Consider the following 15,815-nt stretch of genomic DNA (forward strand, 5'->3'; position numbering starts at 1 on the left):
AAACAATGCATGCAGTGAGACAAAAAATGCATTTGCCCACATATCTAAATGTAGTAAAGACGGTGAATAAGCCCTATTTAAAAAATGGTGGAGTGTTCCTTTAAAATCAGAATCAGAATCAGAATCAGAAAGAGCTTTATTGCCAAGTGTGCTTGCACCCACAAGGAATTTTTCTTGGTACTGAAGCTTCCAGTGCACATATACAAATACAAATACAACAAGAAACATAGTAATACAAATTCTAAGAATAAAATATATAAAAAAAATAAAAAAAATAAAAAAATAAAAATAGTATAAAAAGTAAAAAAAAGGGGTCACAGTTGGGTTTAGTCTGAATAAACATTTACAGATTATGAACATATTTACAGTATTTTGAGAAGTATGAATAATATAAATATAAATATCACCTGAGTTAGAGAATATTACACTAGACAGTGGGAGTCTAGTGCATGTTACAGATTATGAACATATTTACAGTATTTTGAATAGTATGAATAATATAAATATAAATATCACCTGAGTTAGAGAATATTGCACTAGACAGTGGGAGTATTGCACTTGCAGGCATATGCCTTGGGGGGCATGTTAAGTGTTCAGAAGGGAAATGGCCTGTGGAAAGAAACTGTTCCTGTGCCTGGATGTTCTTGTGGCCAGTGATCTGTGTCGCCGTCCTGACGGTAACAGTTCAAACAGGGGGTGTCCAGGGTGAGTGGAGTCTGTGATGATTTTACCTGCTCTCTTCCTCACTCTGGAAGAGTACAGGTCCTGGAGGACTGGCAGGGGGGCACCAATAATCCTCTCTGCTGTCCGGACTGTCCGTTGTAGTCTCCTGATGTCCGATTTGGTAGCTGAACCAAACCAGACAGTGATGGAAGTGCTTAAAACAGACTCAATGACGGCTGAGTAGAACTGGATCAGCAGCTCCTGTGGCAGATTGAACTTCTTCAGCTGGCGAAGGAAGTACAGTCTCTGTTGGGCCTTTTTCACAATGGAGTCAATGTGATTTGCCCACTTCAGGTCCTGAGAGATGGTAGAGCCCAGGAACCTGAATGACTCCACTGCTTCCACAATGCTGTTCATGATGGTGAGAGGGGGGAGTGCTGGGGATTTTCTCCTGAAATCCACAATCATCTCCACTGTTTTGAGCGTGTTCAGCTCAAGGTTGTTATAGCTGCACCAGACAGCCAGCTGTTCAACCCCCAGTCTGTAAGCAGACTCGTCACCATTTTGGATGAGACCGATGACGGTGGTGTCGTCTGCAAATTTCAGGAGCTTGACAGAGGGGTCTTTAGAAGTGCAGTCATTAGTGTACAGGGAGAAGAGCAGTGGGGAGAGAACGCACCCTTGGGGGGCGCCAGTGCTGATGGTGAGGGTCCTGGATGTGAGCTTCCCCAGTCTCACTCGCTGCTGCCGGTCTGTCAGGAAGCTGGAGATCCACTGACAGATTGAGGATGGCATGGAGAGCTGAGTCAGTTTGGCTGTGAGAAGATCAGGGATGATGGTATTGAAGGCCGAACTGAAGTCCACAAATAAGATCCGTGCATAAGTCCCAGGTCTGTCAAGATGTTGCAGGATATAGTGCAGTCCCATGTTGACTGCATCATCCACAGACCTGTTTGCTCTGTAAGCAAACTGAAAGGGATCCAGAAGGGGTCCAGTGATGTCCTTCAGATAGGCCAACACCAGTCTTTCAAACGACTTCATGACCACAGACGTGAGAGCGACAGGTCTGTAGTCATTAAGTCCAGTGATTTGAGGTTTTTTGGGAACCGGAATGATAGTGGAGCGTTTGAAGCAGCAGGGAACTTCACACTGCTCCAATGATCTGTTGAAGATCTGCGTGAAGACTGGGGCCAGTTGGTCAGCGCAGGCTTTTAGACAAGCAGATGAGATGCCGTCTGGGCCTGAAGCTTTCCTAGTCTTCTGTTTTCTGAAGACTCGGCTCACGTCCTCCACACAGACCTTAAGCTCAGGTTGGATGGCAGAAGGGGGGAGGAGAGGGGTTGCAGGAGGTGATGGTGGATGTGTGAAGTGCACATCAGAGCGGGTGTGAGGTGTGAGTCTGGGCTTCTCAAACCTGCAATAGAATGCATTGAGAGTGTCAGCCAGTTGTTGATTCTCCACAGATGGGGGGGATGGTGATTTGTAGTTGGTGATGTTCCTCAGGCCTCTCCAGACTGATGCCGGGTCGTTGGCTGAAAACTGGTTTTTCAGCTTTTCAGAGTAGCTTCTTTTAGCAACTCTGATCTCCTTTGTCAGTCTGTTTCTGGCCTGGTTATACAAGATTTTATCCCCACTTCTGTAAGCATCCTCTTTGGCATGACGAAGCTGTTTGAGTTTCCCAGTAAACCATGGTTTATCATTAGTGAATGATAAGAATGTCCTGGTAGGAATGCATGTATCCTCACAGAAACTGATATATGATGTTACAGTATCTGTGAGCTCATCCAGATCGGTGGCTGCAGCTTCAAAAACAGTCCAATCAGTGCAATCGAAGCAGGCCTGTAGATCCTGCTCTGCTTCGTTGGTCCATCTTTTTACAGTCCTTATTACAGGTTTAGCTGATTTCAGTTTCTGCCTGTAGGTCGGTATAAGATGAACCAAACAATGATCAGAGAGCCCCAAAGCTGCCCGTGGGACGGAGTGATACGCATTCTTTATCGTGGTGTAACAGTGGTCCAATATATTACTGTCTCTGGTAGGACATGTAACATGCTGTCTGTATTTTTGCAGTTCACGGGAGAGATTTGCTTTGTTAAAATCCCCAAGAATGATTAAAAGAGAGTCTGGGTACCTTTGTTCCATTTCAGCTATATGTTCAGCCAGCTGTTGTATCGCCGCGCTCACACACGCGTCTGGAGGAATGTAAACATTCGCGAGAATGAATGAGGAAAACTCCCGCGGCGAGTAGAAAGGTTTACAGTTTATGAAATGTGCCTCTAAATTAGGAGAGCACATCTTCTTCAGTGTTGTTACATCTGAACACCAACTTTCGTTAATGTAGAAACACAATCCACCACCTCTCGTTTTCCCCGTTAGTTCCGCGATGCGATCCGCTCGGAACAGCTGAAAGCCCGGCAGATGTAGTGCGTTGTCCGGTATGGCTTCACTCAGCCAGGTTTCAGTGAAGCACAGAGCAGCGGAGTTTAAAAAATCCTTGTTAGTGCGGGTGAGGAGAAGAAGTTCGTCCATTTTGTTAGGAAGAGATCGGAGATTCGCAAGATGAATACTGGGGAGTGCAGTGCGGAGGCCGCGCTCGCGGAGTTTAACCAGCGCGCCAGCGCGCTTCCCGCGTTTGCGTCTGACCGCGCGTTTGAACAACACCGCTGCCCCTCCGACGAGAATGTCCAGTAAAACGTCTCAGTAATCAAAATCTGTAAAAAAGTTGTCTGGTGTGTGTTTCCTAATGTCCAGTAGTTCGTCTTTGGTGAAACTGATAGGAAAAGAATGACTAAACGCAGAACAAACCAACAAAAACAACACAATAACTGGAGAGCTCCACACCGAGGCAGCCATCTGCGGCGCCATCTTGGATGTACACTTGGATGTCAATGAAAACCATTCATTGACACCGGACAGCTGACTGCGGAACAGCAGGTCTACAACATGAACATTTCCAGAGCACGTGTAGTGGTTAAAAATGCTTTTGGTAGATTGAAAGGAAGATGGGGTTGCCTTATTAAAAGAAATGACTGTGCGGTCGACCTTGTGAAATCTACAGTGCTGACATGCTGTGCTCTACATAACCTTTGTGAGAGTCATGGAGAGTCCTATGAGAGTGCATGTGATTGAGCAGAGCCTGTTTTGTGAGAGCAGAGCGGTGTATGTGAACGTTACAGGGACATTCCATTCTATAATTTTAGAAATGTTGAGAAAACGTTATTTTTGAATGTTTTCTGGACTTTCACATCACCCTGAACGGATGGCCTGCCCATCACTGGGCTTACACACAGACACTCGAGTATTGCTAATTAACCTGAAGGAAATCACGGAGAACCTGCTAGCTCCTGGCTCAGCCGGGACTCGAACCGGGGACCTTCTTGCTGCGAGGTGATAGTGCTACTGTGCTGCCCTGTTTCTATTTATGTTTATATGAATTCATAACATGTAAGCAATTCATTTCTTACAGCTACAAATGCATTAAATATAAAAATTACAAAAATGACAGACAAGACTTTACTTTAAGATTCACATTTTAGTAGAAGTATTCAAGTAGTCCACAACATTTTGTAAAGAGTCTCTGGGAAGTACACAGTCCAAACAATGGAATTATAAAAAGCAAAAATTTTATTTTCTACACCAAAAACACAACCCCACCACAAGGGAAAAAATAACACAAGCTCAAACATACAACATACGGATACGGATACGGAGGGTGAGCAAAAACGCACCGTTTTGTGCCTGTTCCTTTAAATGCAAATGAGCTGCTGCTCCCGGCACAGGGGGCGGAGCTTCCACAGCTCACACTCAGACAGATATGCACTGAAAATTTCAAAAACTTTTAGGCTTTTATGTTCAAACCGGTGTAAAGATGGCATGGAATGGAGCGCATGCGCAGAGTGGTGAGTGATATAAAGACAACGAGAGAATTTAGATCAGAATCAGATGAAATGCCATTAGTGAAGGGAAATTCAAAGTCCTGATTGATTAGTGTAATGCATTAGGTTCAATCCCAGCTAACAAGGAACCCAACAAACACACAACTTTCCCTTAATGTGGTTCCCATTTGGTTATTGATTTGGGAACCAAATAAGAACGTTCTAGGAACATTCTCTGTAGGTTCTTTTTTATAACCTGAAGAGAACTTTCAAGAACTTTTTTTTATAACCTAAAGAGAGCGTTCCCATATTGTTCATAACATTTCCAAAAGGATAAAACGTTCTTAATACTTAAAAAAAACGGATGTTTGTAACGTCCAGAAAACATTCAGAAAAAACGTTTTCATAACTTATTGGGAATGTTAGAAAAACATTCTAAGAATATATTTTTGTTATCTGGGAATGTTGTTCTAAGAACGCTTTCTCTCAATATTATGAGAACATCAGACAAGAACAAATGACATCTCAAGGACGTTCTAAAACTAAGAACATTTTTCTCTCAACGTTACGATAATGTATTTTAACTCTATAAACATAAGAACGTTCCAGAAACATTATTTCAGGAACGTTTTTTTAATAACATTTACATCACTTTTACATAAAGTTAGTGAAATTTATGGGAACGTTCCCTGTTAGCTGTGTGGATCCTCTCATGTGTTTTCAGAGATGATAAGCGACTGAATCTCTTGTCACAGTGTAAACACATGTAAGGTTTTTCTCCAGTGTGAATTCTCTGGTGCAGTTTTAAACTGCCCGCTGTAGTAAAAGTCTTCTCACACTCAAAGCACATGTACTCTCTCACACCAGTGTGGATCCTCATGTGACGCTCAAGATTAGGTTTGTGTGTGAAACTCGTCCCGCATTGATCACATGAGAACGGCTTCTCTCCAGTGTGAACTCTAATGTGAATCTCAAAACTACATTTTCTTGTGAAACTCTTCCCACACTGAGTGCAGGTGAAAGATTTCTTGGCTCTTGTTTTCTTTAAAAATGTCTTTTTAGTCTTTGAGCGACTCAAAGATTTTCCTCCAGGTTTCACATGATGTTCCTCCTCCACTTCACTCAGTTCTTCACTCTCCTCCTTCACTTCCATCAGAATAATAAAATATAATATTGATAGAATTAATAAAAATATAAAATTTCATTTTCAGTACATTAACATAATTAAAAGAGAAATATAAAGTGAAAGGACATGAAAGTGAGCCCTGATGTAATAGTAGAAAGAAGACAACTAATATAAAATATTATGATAATTTCATGCCTTTTTATAAATTGATTATATGTCCTTGAAACTTTCCATGAATGAGGTAAATTTATATTCCAATTATTATCTTTAAAACATTATAAGCGCAAATCCCAACTTTCCATGAATGAGGTAAATGAATGTCATCTGGGCTCTTTCTAAAGCATGATGGGAAGACAAGAAAATAATCTCAATCCATTGTCTCAGTTTTTACACAAACTGTTCATCAACCCTGTTACCAAAGTTACTGTAAGAAGAATCTCTATAACTATGAATAACTTGTATGATATTTGACAAATACAACTTCATCAGTAACTTGGTGTTTACTGACTATTCCTAAAATAAAAAATAAAAAAATTGTAAACTATGTTGAAAATGACTAAACTTCTGGTAACATTGTTGCAAATTGGGAACCAGATATAAAATAAATGTAAAATGAAACAGTTAAAATAGTATTTTGCTTGATCTGATGTTGACAATCAATATAAAAAAATGTCTCAAACCTCCCTTTACTCACCATTTGTTAAAGAAAAACCCAGAACATTCTATAAGCACTTAACCTTATAAAAAAAACAAAAAAAAAACACTTCCTTTCCCTTGAAACACAATGGCGATTCTAGGGGGTGGCCTGGGGTGGCCGGGGCCACCCCTGAAAGCTCATTGGCCACCCCTGTGGCCACCCCAGATCTGATAGGTAGGTCAAGTTCGTCAACACAAGAAACGAGAAATGTTGTCAATCAGTGATGACAGCTGATCAACTGATTTAGGGCCAGTTTCACATTTTTAACTAACACAGGAACGGTCGTACTGAGACTGTGAGAGCTGATTTCTGCTCAGCGGACGTTTGGCCATGCAGGTCAGATGACCCATGAGATAAGAGCACGCGCGCTGCACGGTGCACCTGCTGCTGCTGGTCCGTGAAACAAGAGGACGGTCACACAGTTGCAACAATACAACAACGATAAAAACGCTGGAATCAGTCGATTGAGAGGTATGGTCGGGACCCAACGCAACAGAGTGCGGCACGGGAATATAGATCTGATGGCCGAGTGCGGGCGCGGGCGGTAATGCACTCGTGTGTCGATTCGCGGGAGTCGGGACTCCCGCAAAATAGAATTATCTATAAATTGAACAAATAAAAACGAATAAATTGTCATTCATCTGTTGCACAAAAGCAACAAGAACAACTAAAACAAAATAGAAACGATTTACAGGCCAGAGTCTCTATTTATAACATGTTTGCAGCGTTGAACAATGTAGCCAATCACAGACATATGTGTTGATTTCTTGAATGCAATGGCCAATCAGATGCATTTAAGATAGAATCCCCTCACCACTCAAAATGGACTTTTTGTTCAGTGCTGAATTCTGCATACTGGCAAATCATCTATTATATCAAACAAAGTGTAGATAATATGAAAGATTAATTATGCAGCCAGTTTCATTGATAATAACAGAGATTTGTGAGATGGCGATGAACTGAGATGTCAGCTTTTTAGGAATTATTAAGTGAGAAATCCGTCCCGCGCAGGTCTCTAATGTAGACTTTAAAAACAAACCACTAACATTATATTTACATTAACAGTAGCCTAGGCTGCAATCTAGTGTATGTAAACCTTTTTGCAGATAAACACAAATGCATTTTCGGACAAGTTAATGGCCAAGTTAATTGAGTAAATCATATCCCCCACTATGGCAATTAATAACAGACTATAGTAAACACATTTCCTAAATAGGCCTGTGACTGTATCTTACATTTTATGAAATAGTACCATTATTTAAAAATAAAGTTTGCACTTTGTTACTATTATTAAAATCCTCTATTGTTCATAAGAGTTTAAAGGTTTACATAACATTATTTTATAGTATATATGGCCACCCCACTCTAGTTTTGTGTCCCATCTTGGCCACCCCAGTAAAAATGTCCTGGATACGCCACTGTTGAAACATCACTTATCAGGCTTATGCTACTCTGAATAATACCTGAACTTCGTATTTTGAGCACTTCTTGCGTTGTTGTTGTTTTTGCCTCTTCATGATGACTCGCTTAATTTAGTCCTAATTTGTAAGTCGCTTTGGATAAAAGCGTCTGCTAAATGACTAAATGTAAATGTAAATGACATTCTGTACCGTTTCATAGTTGAACTGTTTATCTAAATGCAGGGACGGACTGGGGCTAAAAAACAGCCCTGGACTTTCTCCCAAATAGGCCCATCATCCGGCCATTCGCCTCTAGCCGTGTGTGACAGACACTAGCCTGATGCCACAATACTGTAGCCTATCAGACAACGTATTCACAGCAAGTAACATCTCAAAACAATGATGATAATTGGGGTTGTGTTTATTAATGAAGCCTCAGCCTTCAAATAAAAACAAAAAATGTACAATGCCATAAAATACAAATAATGAAATGTCACTGGCCACAGAAACCCCAAATTACACAAACTTGTAATTATAAAAGATAGTTACTATAGACCAGAGTCAACCTTTTTTGTGCGAGGGCTACCTCAAGGGATAAAATAATCTAGAAGGGATTTTTGTTTGTTATACTCAAAAATATTTATTAATCACGTATAACATGGTGGTGCTTTTTTACTTTTTACATTATGCGAAATAATAAAATATCTTGATATTCTGGTTCAGACTTACAAGCGTTTTAAAAAAAATCAACAATTCCTGAAAAATTATTAAAGTATTTATTGATTTTTTTGTTGATTTTCTAGAAACCTATTGTATGTGTTATCAAAAACAGTAGCCCAAATATTTAGTATAAATGCAAAAATAAATAAATAAACTGCCATAACTTCTAAACAAAAACATTACTGCATAACATTTAATAGGCCTACATTTAAATACTATATTAATATAACAGCATTTTTAATATGAATATATAGGCACATTTCTGCCAAAAAAGTTTGTTTTACTACAGTTAATTCATAAGTTGTGGAGTGAAATGTCTTCTGACTGGTTTGTTCTTGGAACAATGTTTCGCCTGTTTTTTGCGTCAATATGTTGAGAATATCAGCGGTGTTTCATTTAGCTTTTAACAAGCTTAAATCACAATGTCATCTGTGGGTTTATAAGAGAGATAGAGAACTCTGCGCTGAATTGAAATGCTTCTCAGTGGATCGCGCAGCTCTGTGTAATAATGTTCGCCTGATCGAGATCAGCCCGCACAGCTGCTTTGGCCGCAATCGCTGTTTTTTGGGCCGAGGCTTGCTCTGCGCTGCTCAGATCAAACAAGTTTTGTTCTGCTTTTTGAGCGTTTGCATTTTGATGTTTCTCATACTCAACGCAAATGACAGCATATAATTAAAGAGAGTTGGGTAATTTTGTAGAGGCAAAATCACGAAAAAAGGTCGCAAAATGATACCCTTTAGTCGAGGTCTGGAGCCCTGATTTACAGTGGATCGCTATTGGCAAGTTGGGGCTATTTATAGAATGTGTTTAGCGGGCAACTCACAGGCATCACGTCGGAGACCACTGCTATCCTACTATAACTTAACTATTCAAATATAATGTAAGCAAATTTAAAAGTGCAGTATAGGTAGATAAACCTTATAAAACTAACTTTCTGTCAGTGGCTAGTAGGCCGACTCTTCTTCCTTAGTTGTTTTTTTTTTTTTTACACGTAGCATAAGTGATCGTATTAGTGCCCCTGCTGTTGGCTGTTCATATTGCTTTATTACACTTTTTTTGTGCCGACGGCCCTCGGTTGGACGGCCGTTCTGGACTTTTCCAGAACGCACAGATTGTCAGTCCGTCCCTGTCTAAATGTGATGAAGTGCTTGAATGTTTCTAACATGAATGTTCTTCAGCATCATGAATGAATGAAGAATAAACACCAACCTCTTTGTTCTTCAGGATCTTCAGTGTGTTTCATTCTGCAGGGTTCTGGATCACTCATGTTCTCACTGTCCTCTTTAATAAACTCAGTCTTTGCAGATTTCAGCTCTTCCTGATGCTCTGATGCTCGACTTCACTTGTAGTTGATGGGAATTTACAGCATTTATTTATTCATTAATATTAATTTACAGCATTTATTGCTGAATTACTGTGAATCACTCATTCAACAAGCCATTCAGGATCATCAGCAGATCATCTCACTTTATTCTGAGTGTTTGCTGTTAGAAACACATTATTTGACTCAGGATACGTGATAAAAGCCTAAGAGCTTCACTGATGATGTGATTACAGTGGGAGGAGCTTCGCTGGTGTGGGAGGAGCTTCACTGGTGATGTATTCCAGTGTGGGAGGGGCTGATCAGCCAAAATAAAAAATATCAATTAGGCCTATATATGCCAATTCATTATTTATTTTTAATCATTTTTATTGCTAATCCTAACACTATTCTGCTTCTTCATTAAAATACAGGTATCTAGAAATAAAGAAAATAATATAAATCATTTTAATTCTTCCAAGAATAAATAATGGTAAGAAAAACAGTTAAAATCATAAACACAGAAATAAACATGCATATAGTAGGGCTGCACAATATATTGAGATTATCGAAATATCGCAAATGTATATATCACAATTCTGTTCTGATCATTCTGTTGTTAAATAAACCTAATGTAGGATAACCTAAAACCCTAAACCCTGTGGTTTACACTGATGTTAAAATAACACTTCTTATGCGACAGTAAAACACTGATGTTCACTCTCAGAAGTTGTGGGGATGTTTTCTTGTCACAAAAAGAATGTGAAACATGCATGTAGGCTAGCCTATATAATAGATAATTTAATTTAATTTTACACACTTTAAGCATTATTGTATCGCATGTCGCATTATTTAATGAGTTATCGCATTTTTCTTTAATATCGTGCAGCCCTAGCATATAATAGCCAACAAATCCCCTCAGTCTGCTGACACCAATGAAATGAGCTTTAAGTGTCAGTTTACAGGAGATCTGAAGACATCAGCATAATAAATGAGGTGAAAACAGGAACTATTGTCATGAAATAAAGAGTGTTTTCAGCAGATCTGTTAATATTGATGAGCCTCAGACTATCAACACTCATTCAACAAGCCATTCAGGATCATCAGCAGATCATCTCACTTTATTCTGAGTGTTTGCTGTTAGAAACACATTATTTGACTCAGGATACGTGATAAAAGCATATGCTAAAAAATGCTAAGTATACTTGCAGCCAGATTAATTTAGTATACTTCAAGTGTGTTAATGATTAGTTGACTTGAAGTGTGCTATTTTTTTTTTTTACGTATATTTTAGTTGTAATTAAACTGTAGTAGAGCACAACTTTAAGTGTATTTAGTGTACATTTTAAATTGGAACAACTTCAAGTATACTTCGTATTGTTTTACTTTATGTAAAATGTATACTTTAAGTAATATGCACTTTAAGTACATGCCTGTAGGGACTAATTACATGCTTGGTTAGTGATATTAAAGTGCACTTCAAAAAGTGTATCATATTTGAGTAAAAAGTATATGCTCAATGATATCTTTGGCTTATTCCAAATACTACAAATTGTACACTTTGTCTTCAATAACAAATGCAGATTAATAAACAAATATTACTTAGCTATACATTGCATACACTTAATTAAAAAAATGTTTTAAATAAGAAATATTATATGCCGCTTCTCTTTATTCCAGCCGCTCTCTTTCTGCTGGTTGTGTAAAGCTGGGGTGAGATGAAGATCATTTCAGTTTATTTTGTAAAAACTGTTGTTTAAAGTTCATAGTAATTGTTCTGACTTCATGAAGCCTCATGGTGTGAATGAAACATCAAACTGACTAGAAACTCTTGGAAATGTATATATGATACTGGATATCAAGGGTGAAACTGTTAATAATGTAGACAGACAGCAATCTCAATCAATGTCAGTCATGTGTGGGTAAAATATAATTTATTAGGCATTTAAAAGCTCTATTGAGAAAATTAAAACATGGAAAGCACAAAAAGCAATCATATCAGTATCATTGGTGGCTGTTGGTCTTTCAAAGAGGGGAAGCTCATTTTCGGCCTAAATCATAAAAATTGACCATTTATTTATACATAAATTCTACGTTCCTTTTCAAGAAAATGCTCTGTGACCCTGTTGCACCAACTATGCGTCTTTTCCAGTGACTTGACCAGTGTCCTCTCAATGGCCAGCAGAGTTAAATATAATTGTAGAAATGTAATAATATAATAAAGGTATAAATAATAATATAATAAAGTATAATAATACTACTAATAATAATATATTTGTTTAATTATTTTAATAATTATTTTTTAACTATTACTAATAATAATATAAAAAATATAATACGTAATAATATAATAAAGGTATAAATGTAGAATTGTGTGAAATGTATTATGCAAATTGGCTAGCAATTTCGACAAGCAAATACCAAGAAATAGGTTGCAGCAGTTTGTCTTTCAACTACATTTGAAAAATCCGCGATGGGACTGAGCTCGAATAGCTTCAGCGTCAGCGACTTTTTATTGTATGAAATCGCTGTCCATGACCCTCCAATCATCACGCAGAAGCCCGGAGTCCAGGCCAGCCCACTCCTCATTCACCCCCAGTGACGCTGAGCGTCCGTGGGCGGGACATAATCGCAGCATTTATCCAATGACCGTCTAGTTTCGAAGCACTGAAGTCAATGGACACTGGGCTTCAACAGGGAAATGCACTGTGACGCTACAGGAATGTATGAGAAGGAAATCGAGTCAGCCGACCTGCTGTATGTAACTGATTCTGAATGAACTCGTCTTTGAGATGAACGTTTTCTAACGCATTTTTAGTCAATAAAATGTTAACACATTAGTACATATTTGACCATTCATTTTTTGACATTATAGTGGAAGCCGAGCTTCCCTTGCAGTCTTAAAGAAATCCCCACTGATCAGGATACGTCACAGCTTTCAGATCTAAAATTATTCCTGACTCAAACAGAATCTGCAGAAAATAAAAACAGACAATAACAATGAGCTGTTGATAAAAATGAGTAAAGTGTTTAACTAATCATTACTTTAAGCAAATACAAACATTAAATAAAAGTGAAAGTGAATTAGACAGATCTCTCTCTTTACTGACTTATTAGAGCCAAAGCATCTCAAGATGTAGGATTGAAAATAATCCAGGATATTTAAAATGAACAAAGACAGTTGCTTTTTCCACCCCCTCTTTCCCCAAAGACCATTTGGATTTCCTAAAGGCACATTGTTGCTGATAGTGATCAAGGCCTGTAGGTCAAGATGTGTGTGTACTTGTCACACCTTTAGTACAGTGGGGGAAGTTGTAATTTAATTTCACACATTTGGCTTTCAGTCACATGGTCAGGGAAAGGGATTGTAAGAGCCATTATGCTCCATTTAAATGTCTGTTGTAGTTCCACTGGAGAACACTGGGTGGAGTATGGGTTTAGGGTTTATATATGTAATCAGAGAGCAAGAGACGTCAGGTGTAATGGGGAAGCAAACTTCCCCATAAGGAAGGATTATGTAAGGACATGCTAACTGATGATTGAATGTGTTAGAGCATCCGAACTGAGACAAATAAAGAAGAAAAATGCAGTATTGGACTGGAAGTGTATTTGTTTGGAACCACGCGTCAGATAGCCCTACAAACACCTCTTAGTGACAAGATGGTAAAATGTCGGATAAAGGAAGATTGAAACTGTTTCTCTGTCTCTTTGGTGCTCTGGCTCTCTCATTCTCTGGGTCCCTTTCTTGGGGCTCTCTCTCTTTACCTCCTCTTTCCACTTACTCTCTCTCTCTCTCTCTCTGTCGGAGTGCATGCTGGGAGTGAACGGAGCGTGGTGAGGGTGAGTGTGTTTATGGCTGTGTGCTAGAAACTTTTCTATCTTTTTGTGTGTGTGTTTATTTTATGTGTTGAACTTGTTTGATCAATAAAAATTTAAAGGGGTTTTTCGTCTGCAACCAGCGTTGTGCTGGGAGGCATGACGAACCAAAACACAATGAGTTTAAAAGACTTATCCCGCCGACATGGAGTGAAGGTGGAGTCTAGAATTATTGTGGAGCAGTGTTGTTTAGCGGTGGGAGAGATCGTGAGACATGATCATATTGTCTCGGCCTCGCGAATGAACAGTGCAATTGTTGTTGTTTTTTAAATCAGTTGAAAAGGCAAATGACGTTGTCCAAAGCGGCGTTGTGTTGAACGGTTCACTCGTGACTGTTTTACCTTTGAGTAGCCCGTCCAAAAAGGTCATACTGTCCAACGTACCTCCGTTTATCAAAGACGAAATGCTAGTGCAAGAGTTATCTCGGTATAGAAAACTGGTTCCCTTTCAGTCGAGAACGTCAGACATAGTCGACGTCGACTGAATGGGATCACACTAGGGAGCCTGTCTTTTTCGAGGACTATTGAACGAGCCAATGCAAATTGGCGTGTGTGATTTGCATCACACACTCCGTATAAATACGGAAGTGGATGCACGCACTAGTTGCTTTTTGCTTCGGAGCCGATAGTTTTTGATGTCTCTGAAGAGTATTGTTGTATACAACTCCCTCTGGAAGTGTAACGTTGCCCAAGCCAGATCCAGAAACGTCAGCTATGCTGAATCGGACTGCCGAGGCTGTCTGGCTCGACTGGAATCCTCCATCGTGTCCCGAACAGTCTCGATTGGGTGATTGGTATCTTGGGACGGGCCGCGCTGGTTCTCAGCTCGCCGCCCCAGTGCCTTTCCTTCCCGAAGTGCATGGATAGCTTACCAGGTTGTAGACGGTACCTTTCTCTGCCAGAAACTGCCTGAATAAGCTTTTCCCCCTCACTACTCTTGAAGGAGAGAGCTCTGGCGCGACACAGGTGCACCTGTGTCCGGCGGCCGCTGCTTTTTGGACGGGGCCCCTCGTCTCCCCCTAAAGCTGGTGAGTTCTCGCCTGTTCTGACGGGCAGAGCTTACAAGGCCTATGGGCAAGTCACCTCTTCTTGCGTGCCATGGCGCTGCTTCAGGTCTATCAGGCCAGGGCACTCATGGATATGCACGAGGGTAGCCCAGACCGAGCGCTCATAGGTGAGCTCCGCACTGCATCCGACCTCGCCCTCTGAGTGTCGTGCGTGATAGGTCTTGGCGATGTCCATGTTAGTGGTCCAGAAGCGCCATCGTTGGCTTAGCCTGGTTGTATGGTGGATGTGGACAAGGTTCAATTCCTGGTCTCCCCAATTTCCCAGGTTGGGCTGGTTGGCGATGCGGCTGAGAACTGCGTCCAGCACATCCTGCCCCGGTGGCCCGCTGCTGCCACCCCGCCGCCGGTGGCAGTTCCTTCGCCTGCTCGTAGCCGAGGGTGTCGTTCTCTCGGTGTGTTCAAGTGCAGCTTTTTACCCCAACGCTAGGCGACAACACAGTCGGCTTTCATCAGCACTAGTTCGTCGGCGTTGGCTTGGTGTGTTCCAGGCTTATAGCCTGGCAAGCCAGACCTACATCAAAATGTTAGGTCTGGCAACTCACCATAGACACGGCTCAATCTGAGGGGCGGGATAAACGGCTGTCTTTCGAATTGCCTCTGCACGCAATAGGACAGCGCTTCAACCAACCAGAGCGTTTTCCCAACAGCGGAGCTAATGTTAGTTGATAGATTCAACTTTTGAATCTGGCCGGCAAAACTACGAACACATCTTCCTTTTTTAAGAATGACTTAAGTGCCGTTCTTTGCTCTTTTCTCAAAGAAAAACTTAACTCCAAGTCCTCCAGAGTCGCGGCCAAAGCCGATTCGAAAGACTGTTCTCCAGCAGCAGCAGCAGCCATTCTTTGTTTTCAAGTAAGTTAGCAGAGAACCGTCGCAGCTCTGTCGTCATTATGTTAAGCCCGCCCCGCCTACTCTATACACGATGTGATTGGCCTGACCTAATTTAGTTTTTTCCAGCTCAAAAGTCAACGGAGAGTTGCTAGACTACCCTGGCTGCAAAATAAATTTTGCTGCCGCTAGGGTGCATCTAGATTTCAAGGCTACCAGGCTTAAGCTTTGAGCGGGATTGGATGATTCAGCAAGTGGAAATGA

The 15,815-nt window shown here is 40.4% G+C and overlaps 2 protein-coding genes across 6 annotated transcripts in view; both read right to left on the bottom strand.

Annotated features, from left to right (window-relative positions):
• LOC309502261 (uncharacterized protein) overlaps window positions 1–9,831 on the bottom strand; it is a 107,464-nt gene extending 97,633 nt beyond the window's left edge. Inside the window, exon 1 of one of the 2 annotated variants that reach the window (XR_014207213.1) lies at window positions 9,691–9,829. Coding sequence is in view for 1 of the 2 variants with exons in the window: in XM_082174571.1 (XP_082030697.1) it covers window positions 9,691–9,748 (58 nt within the window). In the remaining variant the exon portion in view is untranslated. Of the gene's footprint in view, window positions 1–9,690 lie in introns of both variants that reach the window. The other variant, XM_082174571.1, reaches the window with a different exon arrangement.
• LOC309498214 (uncharacterized protein) overlaps window positions 1–15,815 on the bottom strand; it is a 233,752-nt gene that overhangs the window by 92,594 nt on the left and 125,343 nt on the right. The window lies entirely within an intron of this gene.

The sequence above is a fragment of the Leuciscus leuciscus genome (assembly GCF_965113295.1).
Source record: "Leuciscus leuciscus genome assembly, chromosome: 1".
Lineage (NCBI taxonomy): Eukaryota > Metazoa > Chordata > Actinopteri > Cypriniformes > Leuciscidae > Leuciscus > Leuciscus leuciscus.